The following is a 22,439-nucleotide window of genomic DNA, read 5'->3' as shown; positions in this document are numbered from 1 at the left end:
AGAGAGAGATAAAGCACTGGAGAAAAAGAGAGGGAGAGACTTTGACAGTACATTAGCAGTTTCTGTGTACTGACTAAGTGTTCAGGCTGGATCAGGTAGCGCTGTGATACACTACCTGGCTCCTGTGGGTGTGTTTAGCCTTGAGAAATGTTGAAGGGGAAAAAAATATGTTGTATAGAGGTGAAACAAGGCCTCGGATACTGTGACTCCACACTTTACATTGTTTTGCCTGAGAATACATAAAGGCTGTCCTCCGCCCGACCCCTCGGTACCAACCCTCAAATATTTATAAAATCAATTTTCTTTTAAAAGCCACAATAATGTCTGAACCTCTGAACAAGATACTCTGCTGCTGTTCGCTGACATTCAGGAGATCCAGTCGTTTACAATCAAGCTGACGTGCTTGACATAGCAAATCAATGCTGCCGCGCTGCATTGTTGTGAAAGATACATTTTGCAAGACATTAAGCGGTGAAATATCTCCATAATGTTGCCGTAAATCAAGACGGATCGATAAAAGAGGCTTGTTTTCCTGAAATATACGACAGCATACTCAAACTGTCGCATTCCTAAAACACTCGCCGAGCTACAACCAACAAATCATCATATCTACATGCGAGGGCCGGGGTTGGCTTGAGAGCGCTTAAATGACTGTAACATCAGGGGACATCCATTACCAAGACGGGTCTCCCTCGACGTTAAGCGCACCAGTGGCGCCGGTCTTGAGCGTAAACACCTGACCCCCCCCACCCCCCCACCCCCCCCACCCCAGACGATAACCTCTGAGGACCAGGTGTCGCTCATCACACAAACCCGTTGCGCATGAAAGAAAATGAGCGGCGCTCCGTGGAGGCTGCTGCTTCAACACGGTACATTTCCTGAGCGCTGATGTTCAGGTTGAGCCGGTGTGTTTCCCACTGCATGGATATTGTAAACAAATCTCAGAGTGGGTTGTAGAACAGGTAATTCAATTACGCACGGTTCAGTTTTCAGTGAAAATTTGTCCCTCCACCTCCCTGCAACTGTTTTTTTTTCTTTCTTGAGGATCTTTTGGCTCGCTCTACCTTCACAACTCTTCATGTCTCCTCCCTGAACGGCAGGGTTATTGGCTCCTTCCCAAGAATCGGGAGCTCTCTCTCCGCGGTTCTCTGCGGTGTGAGTGTGAGGCAGACGTGTGCCAAACTAGCCAGCTAGCTTTGGCAGTAATTAGCCACATGTGTATACCTCCTCATAGCACTGCAGGCGCACTATAAATATCCATACATTAGCACATCGTTTCCTCGGAGGTGGCTCTTGTCCATGGATACGTTTTATCTCTTCAGGTATGCTATTTGCCACAGAAAAAAAATGATTATGAGATTCATTGTTTCATTCATGTTCGTCCATTTAGTAAAAAATTATATAATCTAAAATTTCCTTTTTTTGATTATATCTCTTCATTCTCTAATCTTCAGACCCTGGTTCTCAACTGCCATTATGAAGCAATTAGCCTACAACCACATTAAGTGTATTAAACAGAGAAAAACAGTGATATGTTATGCAATACCCACACACTCTATTTTGGACAATAGACGTTGGCTCCACAGGAAAGCTAATTAAAAGATAAAATCACCTTCTTGTCTGTCCAATTAAAGACTTCTGTCAGATTGGACCCTTGGAATAACTTCATCATGATGACATGAGAAGATCTGTGTGTGTCTGTGTGTGTGTGTGTGCGTGTGTATGCACATGTTGTCGTGGAAACAACTGTTCACTGGCAGAGTTCTATCCTTTTGTGTGTGGGCATGTTCGTTGGTGTGTGTCTCTCTGCATGGACACTATATGTGTGTTTGTGTGCGAACACATATGCAAGCTGCGTTTCCCAGAGAGAGCTAGAGAAAGATGGAAGGGAACCAAAAAGACAGAAGGAGAGAGACAGAGCGAGGGAGCGCGAGCCACAGCTGAAACAGAGATAGAGAGAAATGGGTTAGACGAGGCCAGCAGACGAGGAACAGAGAGAATGAATTAACTGATAAAAAGACACAGTGTGAGGGGTGGACAGGGTTTGGGTTTGGGTGAAGTGGCAGAAATGCAGGGGACATAACAGAGGGAGTGGACGAGGAGGCGCAGTATGAAAACGATGAAAGGGGGTGGCAGGTGAGGATGAGAGAAAGAAGAGGATAATGGACGGGGAAAAGATGAAAAACGTCCGTGTCCGCAAATGACCTTGGGCTGCAGCCGGCTGAGCTGATTGGAGATCAGAGATAATAGTGGTGAGGCTGCTGTCGCCACTCGTTGTCTGCAGACTCATGCACGCTTCTGTGCCCCACCCATACACACTCACACACATTAACACACACTCATGAGCATACACGCCGCTTTTCCTCCACGACGAATACATCCTTAATAAACCATACATTTTCAATAAAAATGCTAATTATCTTTACACCGCAGCACATTCAGATTAACACTGCGTCTGCGTGTGTGTGTGGGACGTGTATGAGAAATAGAAAATGGAAGGAACGAGGTGAAAAGACAGCGAAGGCAGAGTCAGAGCCGTTCATGTGATTACAGACATTTTTCAAAAATGGAGAAGATACTTACGCAGATATTAATGAATATTTAGATGTTTTTTAATGAAACTAAACAGGCGCGTTGCTGTTTGTGTTATTGTTCCGCTATTGCTTTCTAATATTCATTCACTCAGGCTCACTAGGAATAAATGGAGAAAATAATGTTTTCCTCTGTAGCTGCAGAACTAAGCATTCAATATGCAGCCTAAGTGGTTTCGCAAATGATCAGTCAAAGATACTGGACGGATACAAACGTGCCGCGCCTCTGCAGGTTTCAATTATGGGGAAACAACAACGAAAAAGGTCGAAAGAAGATGCTTTCTTGTTGACGTTTTCGTAGAAACCATTTTTTCGTCGAGGCGTTTCAGTCCACATTTTTCTCCCTGTTCTTCTCACAGTTTCTGAATTAGCACAAAAGACATCTATTGCACCGCTATGCGCTGCTCCAGCTAACCTTGACAGAACCTTGAGGTTTCAACCAATGTCAACCTACATTCACTCTGTCAAGTCCATGTGCGCTGAGATGAATGACTGCGATTTGTGGAAAAAAACTTTCATTTCTTACCCTTGTCATAGAGATTAAAAACAGATGCCTCGCGAAAAATAAAAAAAATCTTGCATCGAGCAGCAGAGGCAGCAATACAAATTGAATGACATTTGTTTGACATTTCGTGTGCCATTTGATGTACTTGTTGCTGCCACACTTTTTCATTTGAAATCTATTAGTCGCTGGCAACCTTGAACTCTGCATGTTTTGCTTTTTTGTGTCTCGGAGGTTTTGTGGGAGCCCCAGGTGAAGCTGACTCCTTGTTGTTGGGTGTCATTAATCCCTGTCTTCTCAACCACGATGTGTCTCTCTGTATTGTTTATATGTGTGCGTGCCAGTATGTGAGTCTGTCGCACAAACACCTCTCTTTAGACACACTGTCTGCTTCTTTTTTTTCTAACAAGGGAACTGCTTCCTCGTGGGGAAGCGGTTTCTATCTTAACTCGGAACAGCACAACTGACACACACGCGTGTACACACTTGTTTTAGGTTTAACACGATCTCCTTCCACAGATTGCTTATTTATCGGGAGTTGTGCTAAGCCGCACCAGTTACCATGCATTTTTCATGAGCCTAGGATTTAATGGTGGCTTGTGTGTGTGTTTCTGTGTGTCACATGTGTTTGTGTATGTCTCGTGGTTGGTGATGAGATTAGGCTTTAATGTGTTAAAGAATTTATGCATGTACTGTGCAATATGTAGTGCACTTGTGCTATATATAAACATGTGCCGGTCGGAAGTCTCTCTGAACACTTTCCCTTTGAGGACTCTGCCTGTCTCCTCTCCTCTTCCTCTCCTCTTTCTCTCCTTTCCTCTCTTCTTCTCTCCTTTTCCTATCCCATCCTCTCTTCTTCCTCTCCTCTCCTCTGTATCCTCTCTCTCCAGGGATCAGCTCCATTCAGCAGCTCTCTAACAATCTTGACAGTAAAGGCCATGGCCTGCACATAAGCGACCTTATAGCGATGTTTCACCCCTCTATTGAAAGAGACCTCCAAAGGGCCCTCGACTAACTTGCAAGAATTTAATAATTCACTTCAAAAAAATATATAGGGCTTCCCCTTTTGGAAACAAACCAGTACAGCACAAAAGGCATTTTTTAAATTTTAAAGTGAGGAAACATACTTTTAACCACTCAACATAATCCACTGTTGGAGCTGTTGGGGTCTCACACGGCTCTGCTCTCACCTGACGGCAGCACCGCGGGGGGCACCCTGGGCTCCTTCTCACCTGATGCCAAAGCCGCAGGGCACACAGTGGTGTCCCTCTCATCTAATGCTGACACTACTGGGGTATTTCTCTTATCCATCTTGTAGTCTTCCTGTTGATTACAGTCTTCACAATCAGATAAGCCTGATTCAGCCTCGTCAGCAATGCTATTGGCTTTTAAATCTGCGGTGACAGCCCAGAAAAAGTTCAGTCAAAATACCAGTTAATAGGTATTTTCTCCATTGTTGCCAACACTTTTATTCATGACTATTGTGCATTTATGTCTCCTTTGATGCCGACTTTCATTCACTGAGTGGAGCTATAGTATATTTTAATAAGCCACAGATTCACAAAATACACATTCCCTTCAGGTGACGTTAAAAACCTAAGTAAAAAAAAGAAAGTGATTGTTCTGATTCTGAAAACACTCTCTTTTAACATTGTCGGATCAATGTGCAGCTCAGACAACATGCTTGTGATTGTGAATCCTTCTGTCGTCACACACTACATCATCTCTCACCAGGAGGCGCCCCCGAGTAGTATATCCGCATCCTGCACTCTGATTGGCTGTGCTTTGTTTAGATATTTAGCCTGCTCAAGATCTAGGTCGAGGAGATGGCATGTTGGCGTCTTCATACACAGTGCTGGTGACTGTCCATCAAACGCTGATTTGTCTGCAATCTGGGGCTTTTGTTGGCGAGTTCCAAAATTTGTCTGCAAGTGGGTAGCTGGCAAATGTGGCTGGTTTTTTTGTTTCTGTTTCATATGTATGATGAATGAACAAAGGCAGAAGACTGTAGCAAGAATTCGGTATAAATTTAAATTCTTTGGAGAAATAACTTCATCACAATAAACAGTTCCTGTTCATATGAAGCTGTCTAAACTAGGCTCCAGTAAACATATAGCCAACCTTTTAACTCTGACAGTGTCTCCTTCACGGCTGATAGGATTTACCTTTACGACTCATACCTTTAATACTGTAGATATGGTGGCAAAGCCGATTTGGACTTTCGGGACTGGGGGAGGATAAACTTTACAGCCCACTATAGCGTTTTTTGTACTGTTATTTGAGCCGTTTTGATATCAGCTGATACAAAGCATTTATTAAACGCAGAATAGTGGTTGTAGAGAAAGATGAGACTTCTTCTCGTTTCAGTTTTTAATTAAGGGAATTGTTGAGTCATCCGTAATGCTGAAAATGCACAGAATGCATTTAGGATGAAGTCTGAAAATCTACCTTGATTAATGCAAACCAATCCTTGCCCATTTTTATGGGAGGGTAGGGCCCTACTTTAGCTCCTGCAACGGGCCCCCAGATGCTTGAAGCCGCCTGTGGGCCTGCAGGATTAGGTTCCTGTCATGTTCACATTCCACTTATTCCCCCAGGGAGCATGGTGGAATGGAATTCATATGTTTGAGATGCTCTAAGCAAGTGTGCACGTTTCGCTTGGAGGCGACATGAGCGACCCACCTCTGAAGCTCTAAGGAGAACGCTTTGAATATAATAGAGCAGGGTTTATGATGTTTCAGTTGAAGCAAACCAGCGCATTCAGTATGCCTCCGCTTCCACACACACACTCACACACAAGTAGGTGACACACACAAAGCATGAGCTCACCCACTGTGCATCAGAAAGCATTTTATGTGGCAGTTTTGGCTGCTCTACTGAAATGCAGACCCAGTAATCAAATCAATTTCTGCTTTTCATCACTCCATTGCTTTTAGCATACATTAAAGAACTCATTATGTCAGGTCATTTTCTATTGCTGTATTTTGTCCTGCACTCAGAATAGGGACCGCCACGGATACTATGAATATGAGCGTGTCGTTTCATGTGGTCTTGTGGTCTTGTGCGTTGGCTTTCAGTGCCCGTCGCCCCCTGTCTGTGTCTGCATGGGCACGTTGGTGCCTGTTCCCGCATGTGTGACATATGTGAAATGCATTACTGTCAAATCGCCTCCCCATGGCAGCGCAGTTTCCTCAGATGCTTACGTAATGTTATTACCAATCGCACATGGAGAGCATCCTGGCACTCTCACATGGTTAGGATGAAATATGAGAACGATTATGGAGATCTGAGATTGTATTATCACGATTTCCTTATTATTGCATCATTAATCTATTTTTGTCTTTTGTCTCCATCTCTTTCTTTCTCTCTTTGCTCTTCAAACATTTCGCCTGTGGCTCGTGCAGAAGTGGAACAAAAAGGTAAGTCTGAAACATGCAGGCCCACACTCACTCATATGTACACATGCTCAAAATCTGTGGTTAGGTGTCACTTTTTGATACCAGTGCCTGAAGCGCTTTGTACCTTGTGGCAGAATGACATCGCTTTCAAAGTCACTGCAGCTATATTAAGAGAGCTTGATCTCAGCATATAGAAGCAATTTAGAGACACTGGTTCTCATTAGACACACTCTAGGCCCGTATTATTCCATGATATCGCGTAGAATGCCACTTAACAAACTCTCCCCGGGTGGAGCACACTTTTATGATGAACCAATGAACAGAGAATTACATTGACATTCAATATTTCAAATGCTTCCCCATGATATGAAAATTATGACAGTGCTTTGAATAGCCAATGAAAATTCAATCAATATTCCCAGGCCTCCGCGTTGGATCAGGAATTATATTACTGAGAAGAATGGGAAAACCACAATGCACATCTGGCGTGTCTGTGTGTGTCTGCTGAGTGTGCGTGCATATATATGACAGCATTCCAGTTAAATTACAAAGGTCCCTAAGACTCCGGTCGCACTGGCTTCCCAGAATTTACTACATCTCCCACATCACTCATAAAACATAACCCCAGTATTCCAGGATAGGAATACCAAGCACGGAGTGGGAAATGAATTACTGTAACAATTGCAGAAACAGCAGGCTATAAAAGACATGTTTGGTTCTACAGTTGGTCGATCCTGACAGAAATAGAAAGGAGAGAAAGGAGGAGAGAGCTAATGAGGAGCCAGGGAGGGAGGGAGGGAGAAATGGGAATTGAGGGAAAGGGGGAAGTAGAACAAAATGTGCCATTTTCTCCTTTTCTTTCTGTGAGAGTAGGGTTATTATCTGTGGAATAGGAGGTCTGCTGTTGTTGTTGTGCTTAGGAATGACAGTGACTACACAACAGCCAAACCACAACACAGCAAGCCTATCATCAGTGGTGGTTACGGTTAAGTTTAAACACACTGCAACGTTAATGAAAAGAGAGAAACATTTCACATGCGCTTTCAGGAAGTCTTGAGAGATTTGTTTGCCTGGTTCAGACCTAGTGTGACTGAAACATCTGTCCTGAGAGATCTAAACATGAATGGACAGCATTAAGTGAATCACTTAAATCTCACTTCCCCACGCTATATGCAAATAACATGTACAACATTTCTGTTTGCAAAGACCAAATTATGTTGAGTTTACCCAGTGTGAGTTTACAGATATGAGATGATAGAGAAAATGCCAAATGAATGAATGCATACAGCTATTTTGCAGAATGTCATACATTTAATTATCAATCATGTAAATATCAGTGTTGATATTGTGGTGATACCTGAAAAACAAAACGAAAAAGTGTAAGAACCCATTTAAACTGTACCCTTGTACACTGCAGATAGAATGAGTGCACACGCATCCCTCCAAATGTGGTTTGAGTGATTGGATCTCAGGATGCATCTGGGCGCATTCTGACCAGAACTTAGTTCTCACAACTTGATCGGATCACTGACCACTGCATAAAAACTTCTAATCTAATGTATAAATGTTCTTTGTTCCTCAGTATTTCTGTGTCCTGGCATTCTGCGAGGAGTGTACCAAAGCGAACATCTTTTTGAGTCAGACCACCAGTCCGGTGCATGGTGCAAAGATCCATTACAGGCCTCAGACAAGATCTACTACATGCCCTGGACGCCATACCGCACAGACACACTGACAGAGTACTCGTCAAAGGAGGACTTCATCGCAGGCCGTCCCACCACCACCTACAAACTCCCACATCGTGTGGACGGGACTGGCTTTGTGGTGTATGACGGCGCGCTGTTCTTCAACAAGGAGCGCACACGCAACATTGTAAAGTTTGACTTGCGCACACGCATCAAGAGCGGTGAGGCCATAATCGCCAGTGCCAATTACCACGACACCTCCCCCTACCGCTGGGGCGGTAAGTCGGACATCGACCTTGCTGTGGACGAGAATGGACTGTGGGTTATCTATGCAACAGAGCAGAACAACGGGCGCATCGTGGTGAGCCAGCTCAACCCCTACACGCTGCGAATCGAAGGCTCCTGGGACACAACCTATGACAAACGCTCCGCCTCCAATGCTTTCATGATCTGCGGAGTCCTGTACGTCGTCAAAACCGTCTACGAAGACGACGACAACGAGGGGACCGGGAACAAAATTGACTACATGTACAACACAGATAAGAGCAAGGAGATGACTGTTAACATCCCATTTCCCAATTCCTACCAGTACATTGCTGCAGTGGATTACAACCCAAGAGACAACCTGCTGTATGTGTGGAATAACTACCATGTGGTCAAGTACTCGCTGGACTTTGGCAATAATGGTAAGTCCCACCTCTTCCTCCCCCCCCCATGCCATTCTTAATGTCTTTTTCCAAATTTGTTTTGCACCATGTGTAATAAAAGATGCTGCTTGAGAACTTTCCCCCACAAAATTGACTGGACAGACAGAGATTTTTTTTTTGTCACATGAAATGTCTTGGCATATTTTTGATGCTTTTAATAATTCTATTAATGATAAACGCTTTTTGTTGTGACATAAGGGATACTTACAGCCACTAATCTCCATCTAATAAATAATTCTGCTAAATAATTTAAAAAGGAACAAAAGGAAAAAGCACCATCTGTGCTGTCACCGTTCACAAATGTGACTGGTCCCGCACCGCCTCACCCCACCCATGGTTTCTGCATGTTTTTCAGACATCAAAAAAACAGAATGAGATTAAGAGCTGGTCGTGGATATAGCCATTTCTGTGAAATTACAGATGTCAGCAGAGCTGCTATTTGCGGAAATTGTTCAGCTTTTCTAGTCAAGCAAAAGAATAATTCACAAAGACGTCATAAAGGCTACCTTGATCTCTACCTCTAACAGATGTTATGCTGACTCTTACTGTAAATGCCTCTTGCATTTTACTGTACCACTTGCCAGCCTTCTCTTTAGTTTCCCCCAGCTGCATAACAGATGATAAAACAGTCTTTAGGGGGAAGAGGAACTGATAGCACTTTCATACAGGATATCCAAATAGGATGATAATCTGAAGATGCTTGTGTTTGACAGCTTTCCTTGTCTTTTTTTACCCATTCTTTGCAAATTCAGTAGTATTATTGTAATATTGTGCAGTTCCAATAAAAACAGTCATTGGATTTAACCACGACACTGTCTCTAGAAAGACACTTTTTAAATATGCACTCATCACTATTAAAAGATAGATAGATAGATAGATTGTACTATGATGTTGTTGCTCTAACTTTATCCCTGATATAATTTGAGCAACACAAAAGTAATTCTGACCATTTCTATATTTGGTTGGTAGCAGAAGTCTAACAGAGAACAAAACTTTCTACATGAAAAGATAAGACAATGAACTGACAGTGACATGAATTTGTTGGAGTCGTGAATTCTGTTGACTCGTTCAGACCAACTCACAACACCAAACCAGTGTGGCCACGTCCGTTTGACAAAACTATCGGACCCAGAATGAGTTGTCCAACTCCGGGGTGAAATCCACCCTCCTCCTCATTCCCTTCTTTGGATGAAAGGGCTTAGGCCCCTAGAGCCTGAAGGGCTATTTGCCCAGCATAATTGCCTTTCAGCACCTTTCTATGGAGTGGTCAAGGCAGTCTGGCTGCGTGTCTTATTAAATGATGTCTGAATCAACGCATGCTCTTACACGCAGTTAACAGGCAGTACAAGGAATTATAGAGAGAGGCAACTTTAAACTTGGTTTCTACTGATTAGTGTGCGTGTGTGTGTGTGTGTGTGTGTGTGTGTGCATGCGTGTGTGTGTGTGTGTGTGAAAGGAGATCATGCTGTTAAAAAAGTTCCTTTATGAGTTAATGCATGCATAACAATTTCCATACCTATAAGCTAATGTGCTTGTGTAATTACAGTGTGAGTTTGTGTTTCTCTATTCATGAGTGTGCGGATGTGTTTATCGGTGCACACTTGAGAGTGTGATCACTCTCATAATGGAGCTCTGGGCATCTCAGGAGGCTCTAAAGATGAGATCAATTGGGATTCAATGTGGAGAATGACCTCCAGTGCACAGCAACAAGCCAGACTGCTGACCAGCCAGAGATAAATACATAGAATCAATGCTGCCTCGCTCCTTACGCTGCTTCGTCGCCCAGCTTCTTCACTCAATGAAGCCCTGGAATAAATTAACTCCCTCAACTGCATGATTTTCCCATTCTTCGGAAAATGAGGTGACGAGTCGATTCATTGAAGTTTGATTTTGTCGTTGAAGCGGGACCCGATTTTTTGCCCCTTCTTTCTTTCCAAACTCATAAATGTGTTTTCTGTTAAAGTATATTTAGCAGTGGTCAAACTGTCCTGTTCACTTTTTTTGGTTTTTCTTTTCTTTTCTTTCGCCAGTTCAGGAAACAGGCCAAGGAAAGGGGCCAATCTGAGGGTTTCCACTCATTACTGCTGTAGCTTAATGCTCGCCCTGCTTTTGTTTCAGCTCATGTGGACTTCTTAAAGACATAAAATGAGACAGGAAATGGGCCATGGAGTAAGAGAAGGCCGAGGTAGGCTACAGAGGGCCGTGTATAATTGGAGTAGAGCAGCGAGAGCTCCAATTACTGCGCTGTGTCTGTCCAGCTGGGAAAGTGAAGGCAGCTCATTGGTCAGTTCAGAGGAGGTCATTGTGGGTCACTTGCAGCCTTCTGATGAGACGGTTTATCTTATAGGACACATCTCTGATTGTGACAGTTGTTTCAGCACAGTCCAATCTTTGCAAAGACATGCATGCAGATCATTCACTCATATACAGTATAGGGGAGATTACCAAACCTGAATCTTTTCAAGTACTGAGGATTCAGATCTTGAGCAGACATTTCACAAGTTATAACTTTTTTTATATTACAATTCTGTAATATGTACGATACAACAATCTAGTATTGGTGCTAGGACAAGAGAAAATTAAAGATGCCTGAGAATTTTCAAAATAAATGAAGAATTATTTAAGAAAAATTGTTTATATATTATACCTCCAAGTATGACGCATGACTCACTGTATTAACACGTCATGGTGGCTGTGCCCAGCACATCATCATAAAATAATTATAACAACAATCACAATTTCATGTTTCCAGTCTCATTTTCATGTTCGATATCAGGCAGGACCTGTATTTGCATTGACATGTTCTGATAAGTGCTTGAGGATTTAAACATAATTTAAGGTGCTGCTTGAAACATTGAGCTCTGATCCACTTTACAAAGAAACGCAGTGAAACCACAATGCAGTTTGGCAATGCATGGCATGACCCGTTTAAAGTGAATGAACAGCGTTTCTTTTGCAACAAGTATCATATTGACCATATTATTGAAAAATGTGAAGTTGTAGCACAACCCAATGTATCACATGAGGTTTCCTGTGAGCATAGACAAATTAAAGCAAGCTTTAGTTTACATTAGGCCAACAGATGATCTAAAGATTTCCTCCTATGTATTCCATCATGCTGTTGATGCAGCACGCAGCAGAGAAGGATCTTTTTGAAATGCATATTCTTCTCCCCTTGGTTCTTAAAGAGGAAGTGAAGTGCCTCTGTACATTTACTGTTTCACATTCCTGCTTTTGTTTCTTCATTGTTTGTTAAATCTCCATTCTTTCTCTCCGTCTCTCACACTCGCACTCACAATGGCAGGAATCTCAATATTTCCCTTTCTCGTATATCTTCCTCTTTTACATCGCGTCTCTCCCTGTTTTCTCTGCGTTATTCTTATCTCCTGTTTTATCTGCCATTCTTTCTCTGCTCTCAGTCCCTCCCTGCATCACAGGGCTATTTAATCAGATGTATATATTGTGTTATAGAGGCCTGGTGGATGCCTTCATAAAGACAGAGTCTGAGTCACTTGTCTCTGTCTGCATCACCCTTTCCTCCCACCCCGCTCTCCCCAAACACTCACTCATTCTCTACTGTTTATGGAGTTGTTTCATCACATCTTCTTACATGCATATTATAGATGCCTGCCCTACGCAAGCGGCATGGCTCCGATGAAACACTTGAATAATTTATCAGATCCAGTCTGCTTTGCCACACTTTAGAAAGTTTTTCCCACAAAGTCGCAAAATTATTCATGTTATCTGCATCTTTGGGAAGGGAGGGGCAAAACTGTGTAGATCACATCTTATAAACGCTGTTTTTCCTATCAGCGGTTCACTCGTGTTTCGTCTCTGTTTTCACTTTCCCTTGCTTACTCACATTTTTCTTTTCAGGTGCAAATTCTCCCGCAGAGTTTAACAGGTATATTCTGGTGTTGATTCGCTTGAGCTTTAGGCAAGATTAACACCACCGCACGTGCATAATTAACAATTCACGTAACTCGGCGGCAACACTCTAGCAACAGTAATGTTAGCTACTATAACAGTTAGCAAGTAGCTAGCTCAAACGACTCAACGACAAAGTGCCTGAAGTTAAACAGTTAAAAGTGTGGCTGAACATTTTACATGAAATGATTCTGATGCCGAAATTGACTGCTCGCGTGACCCCATGACTAACACATCAGCTGGCAGTGAGGAGACCACTGATGACGTTTTTGGTGTATTTTGCTTTATTATGCACAAAAACTTAAATTGTTATAATTATTTATGTGATTTTGTTGTGTAAATGTTCACCCATTTACATTTGTATATTCAAGTTAAGTACACTTTAAACTGTTTATATGTTAAATTTCAACCTCCAATTTGCGTACAAAAAAATTGTTTTATTTAAGAAAAAAACATACATTTAGCACCTGTTTCAGAAAAAAACCCAACCGATATCCAATCCTAGGATTTTTTCTAGGATTTTCACTGTACAATGGATTCTAGTTCATTTGTAATAATGACTTCAAATTATCATCCACACCATTATTCAATTTACACCTTTTTTAAATTACATTCTGCAGCTCTGTAACTCAAAATTAAACACTATTGCACACCTACAGTGTTAAAGCAGTTGAGGAAAGACACCATCAATGTCTTAGTGTTGAGTTTTACACAGTGTGAAATCCCACAAATAGAAACCTAGTGAATATTACAACCACCCCTACAAAAATCAAATCTTGAAGGTATTTTAATCTTCATCTGAGAGGAATCAGATTCTGTTCTAATCTATTGAATACGCACTTACACTGAAGCCTGACCTCTACTAGGCACTCTGTCAGTTTAAGGAAATTTAAAGCTTGACCTCTGAACTCTTAATGGCCAGAATCACAGAGTTCCATTTCCTAAGGAAGTCAAGCATGGAGCAGTCTATTGTCTTTAACTCCTCTCCGAGAATTTATTCCATCCTCCCCCTCTACTCCCTCCCCTCTCTCTCGCTTTGGCACCAGATTGCAATCAAGCGGCAGAAGGCTAAGAAGTGCAGGAAACGTTAGCAACAACATTTCCCAAATCGGAGAGAAAAACAAGAGTTAATGGTTAAAGTGGAGCCCCCTCTTTCACCAGGTCACTGATTAGACCAACCCTCAGCACATTTCTGGCTTGTCACACTGAGTGTGTGTTTGTGTTTGTGAGGGCGCTTTGTGTCTGTTTGTGAAAGCCTTGAGCTGCTCGCACCACTTGAGATGATTTAGCTCTGGCAAAATTGATTGCGGGTTTACTTAGTATGTTCCTGTGATTGTTTACAAAGTGGCAATCAAAATTTTGGGATAGCAAGTCAAAAAATAACAAAAGAACAATTAGAATCAGTTCTGTTTGTGCACCGGTGTGTCTTGGGTCTCATTGCCTCCACCAAGGAGATTCATTATGCAAAATCTACTTGACTGATTACCATAAAACTTGGTGGAGGGATGCGGGATGGGTCAGGGAAGAACCCATAACATTTTGGTAAAGATCCAGATCAGGCAGCGGATCCAGGATTTTTTTTTTATATTGCGAGATTGCGAGGCATTTTTCAACATTTTCGTTGATTCGTCAGAGAATAATTCATGGAGCTTGATGAAAAAGCATCAGGCATGTTTGGGGGACTTTTATTTATGAGTGTGTATTTATTAATGTGGACAGTTGGGCCTTGGCGGAGGTATGCTTTCTGTTGAGTGACATTTAGTCCCAAAAATAAAATGTCAGTGGTAAGCACTGTTGCCTCAGGGCAAGAAGGTTTTTGGTTTGAATCCTAGTTCAGCCAGGGCTTCTCTGTGTGGAGCATGATCTCCACATGTCTGTGTGGTTCCTCTGCGGGTATTCCAGCCAAACACATTCAGCTTAGGTTAAGGGGCTATAAATTGACCGTAGGTGTGAATGGTTGTTTGTCTCAGTACCTTGGCCCTGTGATATGCTGGCGACGTGTTCAGGTTGAACTCTCACCCAATGTCAGCTGGGAATATGGCTCTAGCTCCCCTCCAGTAAATTATAAGCAATATAGACAATGGATAGATGCTACCTGTGACACCACCATCCTCGAAGTTGTTTTATACAAGGCAACATGAATACGTAGCATCCTGCACATCTTAGTCAACACTCGTCTTTCTTCTTCTCCACCCACATCCATCCCTGTTCTCCCCACCTTCTCCCTCCCTGCCTAAGTCCCTCCCTCCAAAATAGATTACGACACAGCCATCTCTCTGCAGAGACTGAACTCTGCTTCACACAGTCTGGCGCACCTGTCCCTTACCTGCAGTGTGTCCTTATCGATTGGATTGCCCCAGCCGGGCCCTCTGCTTGAATTTGGCCTTGGCACTGCTTCGCCTCTGCCAAACAGCAGATGCCAAATTAAGCTGGCCCAGCCATGAGAGCAGGATGGAGGGGGAAACCCACGGCCTCGTCGGAAGTAAATACAGAAGAGAGCGGCGAGCAGAGAGTGGAGCCATGGCTGTGTTCTATTCAGATTTTTAGCTTTTGAATATAAAACATTCACAGGAGGAAAACAGTGGATACAATCTTAATCTCTAAATGATGGGCCATTATGATAAATTATGGGGAACAAAATATTGAATCGCCACAGGGTCATTTGCTAGAGGCTACAGCTTCCACTGTAACACAGTAATAGGATTTAGCTGGAGACCAACTATATGTTTGTACTTGTCCTCACAGAATTGACATACAGTTGATGCATGTCTGGAACAGCCCAGGCTACAGTCTGCACTTTAAAGGAATATGCTGATGATTCCTCCATTATAAAGAGAATAAAACTGGTCTCTTGCATTAGCTTTTGCTTTGTACAAGGGAACTTCCCCCTGATTGAGGGCAAAGCATGTAATTGGCAAACTTGCTGCAGGTGTCTCCAGCAGAAGGATGACATGATTATGCAACTGGTAAAGCCAGCAGGGTTGAGCGGCGATGCATCTGTATGTGAAACATTAGCTGTGGAACTTGGCGGCGGTGCCTGGCAGCCATTTTGAGGGAGGCTCTATTAGTTGAGGTTGTTTTCTATCTCCCAAGTATCGCTGCTTTGAAGTGCTTCATTCTGTCTTATCAGCAGGCTCGAGCCGCCCGCCATGAGCTCCCTGTGTGCATGACTGTGTGTTTGTGTTGCACGCAAGGGAATAAAAAGTAAAATTTCTGTTCAGGCGTGTGTATGTCTGTTTTTGTGTGCACCCTGTGTGTGTGTGTGTGTGTTGCTTGGTGCACAACTGAGTAAAAAGTCAGTATCTGTAAGCGAGTGTGTGTACGTTTGTGTGCGAGCTCTCCAGCCATAGGGGCAGTGTGTTATCGCAGTATGCAGCCCTATTCACTGTCTGTGCGACTTTCCAGCCTAGAAAGCTTCTTGCCCTCCAGTCAGATTATCATTTCGCTGTTACCCCTCTGGATCTATTCCTCCCTGCTGTTCAGGATGGTGTGTGTGTGTGTGTGTGTGTGTGTGTGTGTGTGTGTGTGTTTAGAGGCAAGGAGGCAGTAACTTTTAAGCAAACTGCAGAAGAAAGAAAGTATAATCATCTTGTGGCTAACTTGTTACAGCGCATGATCGCATGGTTCCATTGTTGGATGTTTCCTGTCTGCCAACTGCAAACTGTCAAATAAAGTCACCAATAATAAATAAATATTAATAAATGAAGTTGTCATCTTGACTGTTCAATGAGTATAAACTCACACATCCTATCAGCTTTGTTTATCTTCTATCTTCTATCAAATCCCTCTCCTCTTTGCCTCTGTTTCACTCATCCTCCCTCTCGCAGTCTGTTTGTCCGCGGCGTTCCTGACAATGTGGGAAACTTGCCAAGGGAAGTTCGCTTTTCCCTCGTCTCGCTCGCTCCCCTCCCTGCCTACCTTTGGTGCTGTGGATTTACGATCCCTCTGTTTACCGAATGAGAAGTCAACAAGAGCCTTCTCGGCAGCAGAGCGGAGGCAGAGACAGACAGTCTTACCCAGACAGAAAAACATTGCCGCATACGTGCACAGGCACACACGCACACAGTCAGATGATCGTGTGCTTGCGTCTCAGGCTGACTGACAGTATCTCTATGGCCCCACCAGTGCGGTGACAGATGGGCAACTCCAGGAACAGGTTTACTGCCAGTCTGCCATTGTCTCAATCCACTGAGCTGCTACAGGTCAGGAAAGGGGGGAAAACACAACAAAATAGAATAGAATACAATAGAAAAGTCAACAATGTAAACTCATTATTGCTTTAATAGCTGTTACAGAGATTTAGATCTTTCCCTGCAGATGTTTTCCAGATGTTACGGAAGAATAGATGATCGCAATTGCATTTTTCTGACCACTTCAAGGACTTATCATCCATGTTAGCTGAAACTGGAGGTTGAAAGTTCATTCTTGACTTTGGAAACCGCAGAAAACAAAAACATCTCCACACAGGGTCCATTAGTTGCTGTTTTGGAGCTTCACACTATCTTCTGTAGTGGACAGAGTTTGACCGAGCTTACCGGACATTGGTGCTGTGGTATCATTACGATGTGCTCATATTGTTTTGTGAACTAAGTCGAACTTAAAACCTTTTTCAGCCTTGTCTGTTTGTTTGTTGGCCTGTTTGAAAGCATTATTACGCAAAAAATTACAGGATGGATTTCGTTGAAACTTGGTGGAAGGATGTGGCTGTCAAATTTTTGTGCCAATCCAGATCGGAGGACAGATCCAGGAATTTTGTTGAATAGTTTCTTTAACACTGAGAGAGGGCATTTCTGTGACTCTTTCACTGGAATAATTTATGACTCTTGATGAAAAAAGTCAGTCATATTTAGTGGACTGATATATGAGTGTGTGCAGTTTGATGCAGCTTGGTTGGATCTAAGGGGACTGTTAGGCTTTGGCAGAGGGATGCAGTCTACTGGGTATCATTCTAGTAGTTATATGTGATCATAAAAATATTTGCCAGGCGAAAAACTCAAAGCCTCCAAATGTAGCACCTAATAGAATAGAAGGTTGTTCTCTGAGTGGAAAACAGTGCAGCAACAGTGCAGAGAGAAAAATTGGATTTCTTTCATGCATTGTGGCTTGAGCCATGTTTCTTATGCAACAACATGTACATGAAGTATCATGCATATATATGAACTGATGTTTCTCTTTCTTCTCTTTCTGTCAAAATATGTCACCCACAAACATGTGCAGGGCGTACAGTGTAAAATCCTGAGAATCGTTCACAGCTTTGACTCAGTTTGTGATTGTGGTGTTTTTGCTTTGTGTCACACCGCTGATCCTGTGGCAATGGTCCCAGCGAAAACGTACAACGTTTAGGTTAGCTGACATCATGAAGTTGTCGTAAAGCATTTACTCACAGCTCCCGAAGCTTAAAGGTGGCGAGATATGTCAGTCCCCTTGAGTGCAACCTCTAGCCCTTTTTTCTTTATAAATGTTTCATGAAGCTGTTATGTCATGTTCCTGTAGTTCCCTCTCTACAGCATCTTCCACAGCCTCCTCAGTGAATCCTGTGATAAATTCATTGCATCACAAGACCTTTTATCATCTAAATGTTGCAAAAGGGTGAGCACAGGAGGACGAAATTAAAACAAAGCACATGTGAGCGTGATAAGATAAAACAGGTAGAATAAAAAACAGTAGAGAGCAAGGAAATCTGGATGATGTCAAGAGACCAGAGAGGGAGGAGAGATTCATGGGTAGTGAACTGCTGTGGCCCCTTTCCTATGACGCTCGCAGGCTTTTGTCTTACTTCACCCCGAGCTGCCAATGTATTAAAATGACAGCAGGCATCAACCTCACACACACATGCACACCATTACTCTTATATGGTTGTGGCCGAGGCCCTAATGGAGCCTGCCATTTGAGTGCAGGTAGGCACACACACACTCTTACTTACTCGCTGCTTCATAAGTACACGCACAAATACACACACGCAGATTGACAGCTAGTCCCTAGGCCACCGCTGTCACGCATGATTGATGGCAACGTTCCGTGGTGAATGCATGAGGCAGGGCGCCAGTGATTCAGGAACGGGGAGCAGCACAGTTTAGGTATGGAAACACTCCATTGAATTGTGGAGGAAGAGAACAGAACGTACATGGGGAGCAGGATTTTACACGGCTGTCAGTCAACCAGACAGACAGACAGAGGAGGTGGAGAGAGAGAGAGACGGAGATAGACAGAGAAAAGTGCAGTGACTTTAATTACTCACAATCCACGGGAGGGGACAGCTTCAGTTCACAGTAAATAATGTAAACACCCCCACACACACACACACTTCATCCTGCGTCACTCACTCTCTCCCCTCATTCCCGATGGAACACACGTATAAAATGATATAAAAACCAGTTGTAGTTCCACAAAAATGCAGTAATCGCTCTGATTATATTCTACTGATTATATTTCTACAATCTCTCTCCTTTCCTGAACCGTACATGTAGCCTGATTGAAAAATGTCTGTGTAACCTCTTAGTGTCAATGACCAGCCTGTAGTACGCTTGCACCAAGTCCTTCGATGGAGTAACACAAATAACTCTGCTTCCCACTGAAAGGCAAATATGCAGAATTTCAACATCAACTTCCCATTTCAACTCAAGCAGTGAGTGTGTCCAGAGGTAGAAAGACTTCATTACCCAGAAATAATATAACGTGATATATATTGCACAGTCTGAAAGAAAAAAATATCTAATTCAGTGTTGCTGGTCAGCATGAAGGCAAGTTCAGCCAGTGTCAGCTTCCATTAGTATTTTATTTTACCCTTAGTCTTAGTATTTCTTCTACTCTATGTAATAGTTTTAGTCAGTGACCTGAAATTATACACTATAAATAATATAAAAATAACTTTTTAGGTGTAAAAGTGGTATTACATGAAGTCTATAGCATCCTTATTTGAGCAGCTATGTGATATAAGAGAGTTGCCTCTGTGTGTCTGTTTGCATTCTTGTGTATTTCAGGGAATACACATGGGAATGATGAAGTCATAACACTGTGGTTAAGAGCTGCATTGAGCCACTGGTGGAGGAAGTACTCAAACATTGAACTTAAGTAAAAATACAAATAAATAGACAAATCTACTCAAGTAAAAGTAGCACATTAACTTTTCTGCTTGATTTAATCTATTTAAATGAGTAAAAGTGAAAGTACTGGCCAAGAGTGACCTGCTACCTAATAGTCTACTACATGACTAACTGTGCATACTGCTTATTCATTCAGTATAACACCGACTCTGTCTTATCACTAAAGAACGCTGCGTATCTATCTAGAAGAGACAGTTGCAAAAAAATAAAGATTAAGAATCTAAAAAATTAAGTGTTTTTAATTTGCATTTGAAGGTTTGAATTTGATAATAGAAGATTGTTTTTTTTTCTTCTGTAATCACATTTCCTAAAAATGTCCCCGAGTGTATTTCATATATTTACATGTTTAAGTGTTTGCTGTGACAGATAAGCCTCTTCCCTGCTTTGTTTTTGAGTGAAGATGTGGCTTTTGAAAATGGGCCCCACCTGTAAGCGGCATATTATCCATAATGACTTCTAAATGATTTGAGACTGAAAAAATAATCCAAAGGGAAAGTGAGGTAGAAGTGTAAATAATCATTTCCATCTACTCAACCTGCGATCATGCAATATTGATTTGCACTGAAAGCAGAGAGACATTAGCAGATAGAGAGAGACGGATGGGTGATGTAGTATTTTCACGAGGACACTAGTGATTCACAAACACGTGCTCTTTTCCTCCTCTCTCTTTCCATCATGTCGTCCATTCATTCTTTATTTCTGTCTGAGGTCAAAGTGAATAATTGAGCTTTTTTTTTTTACAATGAAATATTGACAATAAAAGACAGCGCCATTTGCATTTAAGTGGCTTCTCTGAATCTTCAGACGTCACCGTGTTATGAATCATGCATGACAGGGAAAGAATGTTTTTTTCTGCCAGGTTAAGCAGCGAGAACCAACTGCTGTACAAATCCCGTAGGAAGGACCGGTGACCTTGTGTGACACTTGAAGGATGAAGCAACTGTTGGTCTTGTTTGGAGGTTGTGGATTTTTACCTTACTGCAGTTGTTGTACCCGTTTAAATCGTTCCTATGTTGTTACTGCAGTACCACAATACCTCAGAGGTTATGTTTTCACCTCTGTTCATATGTTGGTTGGTTTTTATGTTTGCTTGTTTGTTATAAAGCAAAATTAGGCAAAAAATTCTTGATTTCCATGAAACTTGGTGGAAAGGTGGAAAATGGGTCAGGGAAGATCGCATACAATTTTGGTGGGGATCTGGATCAAGGTGTGGTCCAGGATTTTTTTTTTCACTTTATTTTAACATTGTGGAAGTATTTTTCCACAGTTTTGTGATTTTCTAAAAAAAAGAAATCAGGAATTGCTCAGAGATCTCGATGAATCAAAATATATATTTTTACAGGAGTGATCATTATTCAGTTACTGCATGATAACAAATCTTACTTTCAGCTGTTTTTAATGTGAGCACTTTGCCGAACATTTCTATGTACATGGTATTCGTATGTGATCTCATTATGCAATATGGTGATAAAGTGGTTGACTGAGTTGTCCAGAATCATTTCCTAAGTTTGGGAACAACTGATAAGAAAACCACACACACACACACACACACAAATGATCTGGCTTATGTTTGCAATGACAAGTGATGAAACACTGACATTTGTAAGTCATCAGAAACATCAGCTTCTCCCTGTCAAAGCTACTTAGTGTTGTATAAATGAATGCCTGCAAATGTGTTTGTGTCTGTGACTATAATATTTCTTTAGGCTCGCGGGGCCGTTGCTCACATCACATAGTGCAGATGGTTTGATCGCAGTTCATTTAATCCTGTTGTTCTTTTGCTTCCGTTCATGGAAATACATTTTAAACATACATTCCCTGGCATCCAGAGCACATAAAAACATCCACGCTCCAGTCACATTGTGACCCACAAAGCTGCATAACAGACTGTGGGTCCGAGTTTAAGATCCCAGATGTGTGTTAGTGCAAAACTTCAAACCCTGTACATTCTCTTTTTTATGCAGATTATCGCCCACCTCCCATGATGCCCCCTAACCGAGGAGGGGGAGGAGGAGGTCCAATTGGTGGTGGCGGGGGTTCTTCCTCTTCGTCTACCAGCCGCACCACCACCACTCGTTCTCCTCCCTACTACACCACCCCAAGGCCCCTACTCACCACCTCCCCTGGCCAGCGATACCGAACCACGACCACGGTTCGGCAGCCCATCCTGGTTCCTGTCGGTGGCTCATCATCAGATAACAACCAGATTCCTGACACCAACCAGAAAGCTGGACGCACTCCAGCAGTGCAGGTCCCTCCTGCAGCCCCACAGCCTCCTGCCCTGCCTCCTCAAGACTTCTGCAGTCCAAGGTTAACAGCCGACATATCGTGGCCTCGGACACAGCAAGGCCAGACGGCCAAGCAGCCCTGCCCTGTAGGGACACTGGGTAAGGAGTTGGAGAATAAGCCACGTCCAGTATTAGTATTTTGGTCTTTGCTGTATGATTCCCTCCTAAGTCTCCAGTTAGAGGTCTTTTGCATAAAACTATAAGTGGAGACATTTTCCCAAGTAGAAATATCAATACC

The 22,439-nt window shown here is 42.6% G+C and overlaps 1 protein-coding gene across 12 annotated transcripts in view; it reads left to right on the top strand.

Moving 5' to 3' along the window:
- Positions 1-22,439, top strand: part of adgrl3.1 (adhesion G protein-coupled receptor L3.1) — a 119,864-nt gene that overhangs the window by 55,536 nt on the left and 41,889 nt on the right. For all 12 annotated transcript variants that reach the window (XM_069529992.1, XM_020100515.2, XM_069529993.1 and 9 more), the window contains 3 exons: positions 6,498-6,512; positions 8,074-8,862; positions 21,878-22,300. In XM_069529992.1, the coding sequence (XP_069386093.1) occupies positions 6,498-6,512; positions 8,074-8,862; positions 21,878-22,300 (1,227 nt within the window). The remainder of the gene's footprint in view (positions 1-6,497; positions 6,513-8,073; positions 8,863-21,877; positions 22,301-22,439) is intronic.

This window comes from Paralichthys olivaceus, chromosome 8 (assembly GCF_024713975.1).
Source record: "Paralichthys olivaceus isolate ysfri-2021 chromosome 8, ASM2471397v2, whole genome shotgun sequence".
Classification (NCBI taxonomy): domain Eukaryota; kingdom Metazoa; phylum Chordata; class Actinopteri; order Pleuronectiformes; family Paralichthyidae; genus Paralichthys; species Paralichthys olivaceus.
The sequence above is the reverse complement of the archived record's forward strand: the minus strand, read 5'-3'. Positions and strand labels throughout refer to the sequence as shown.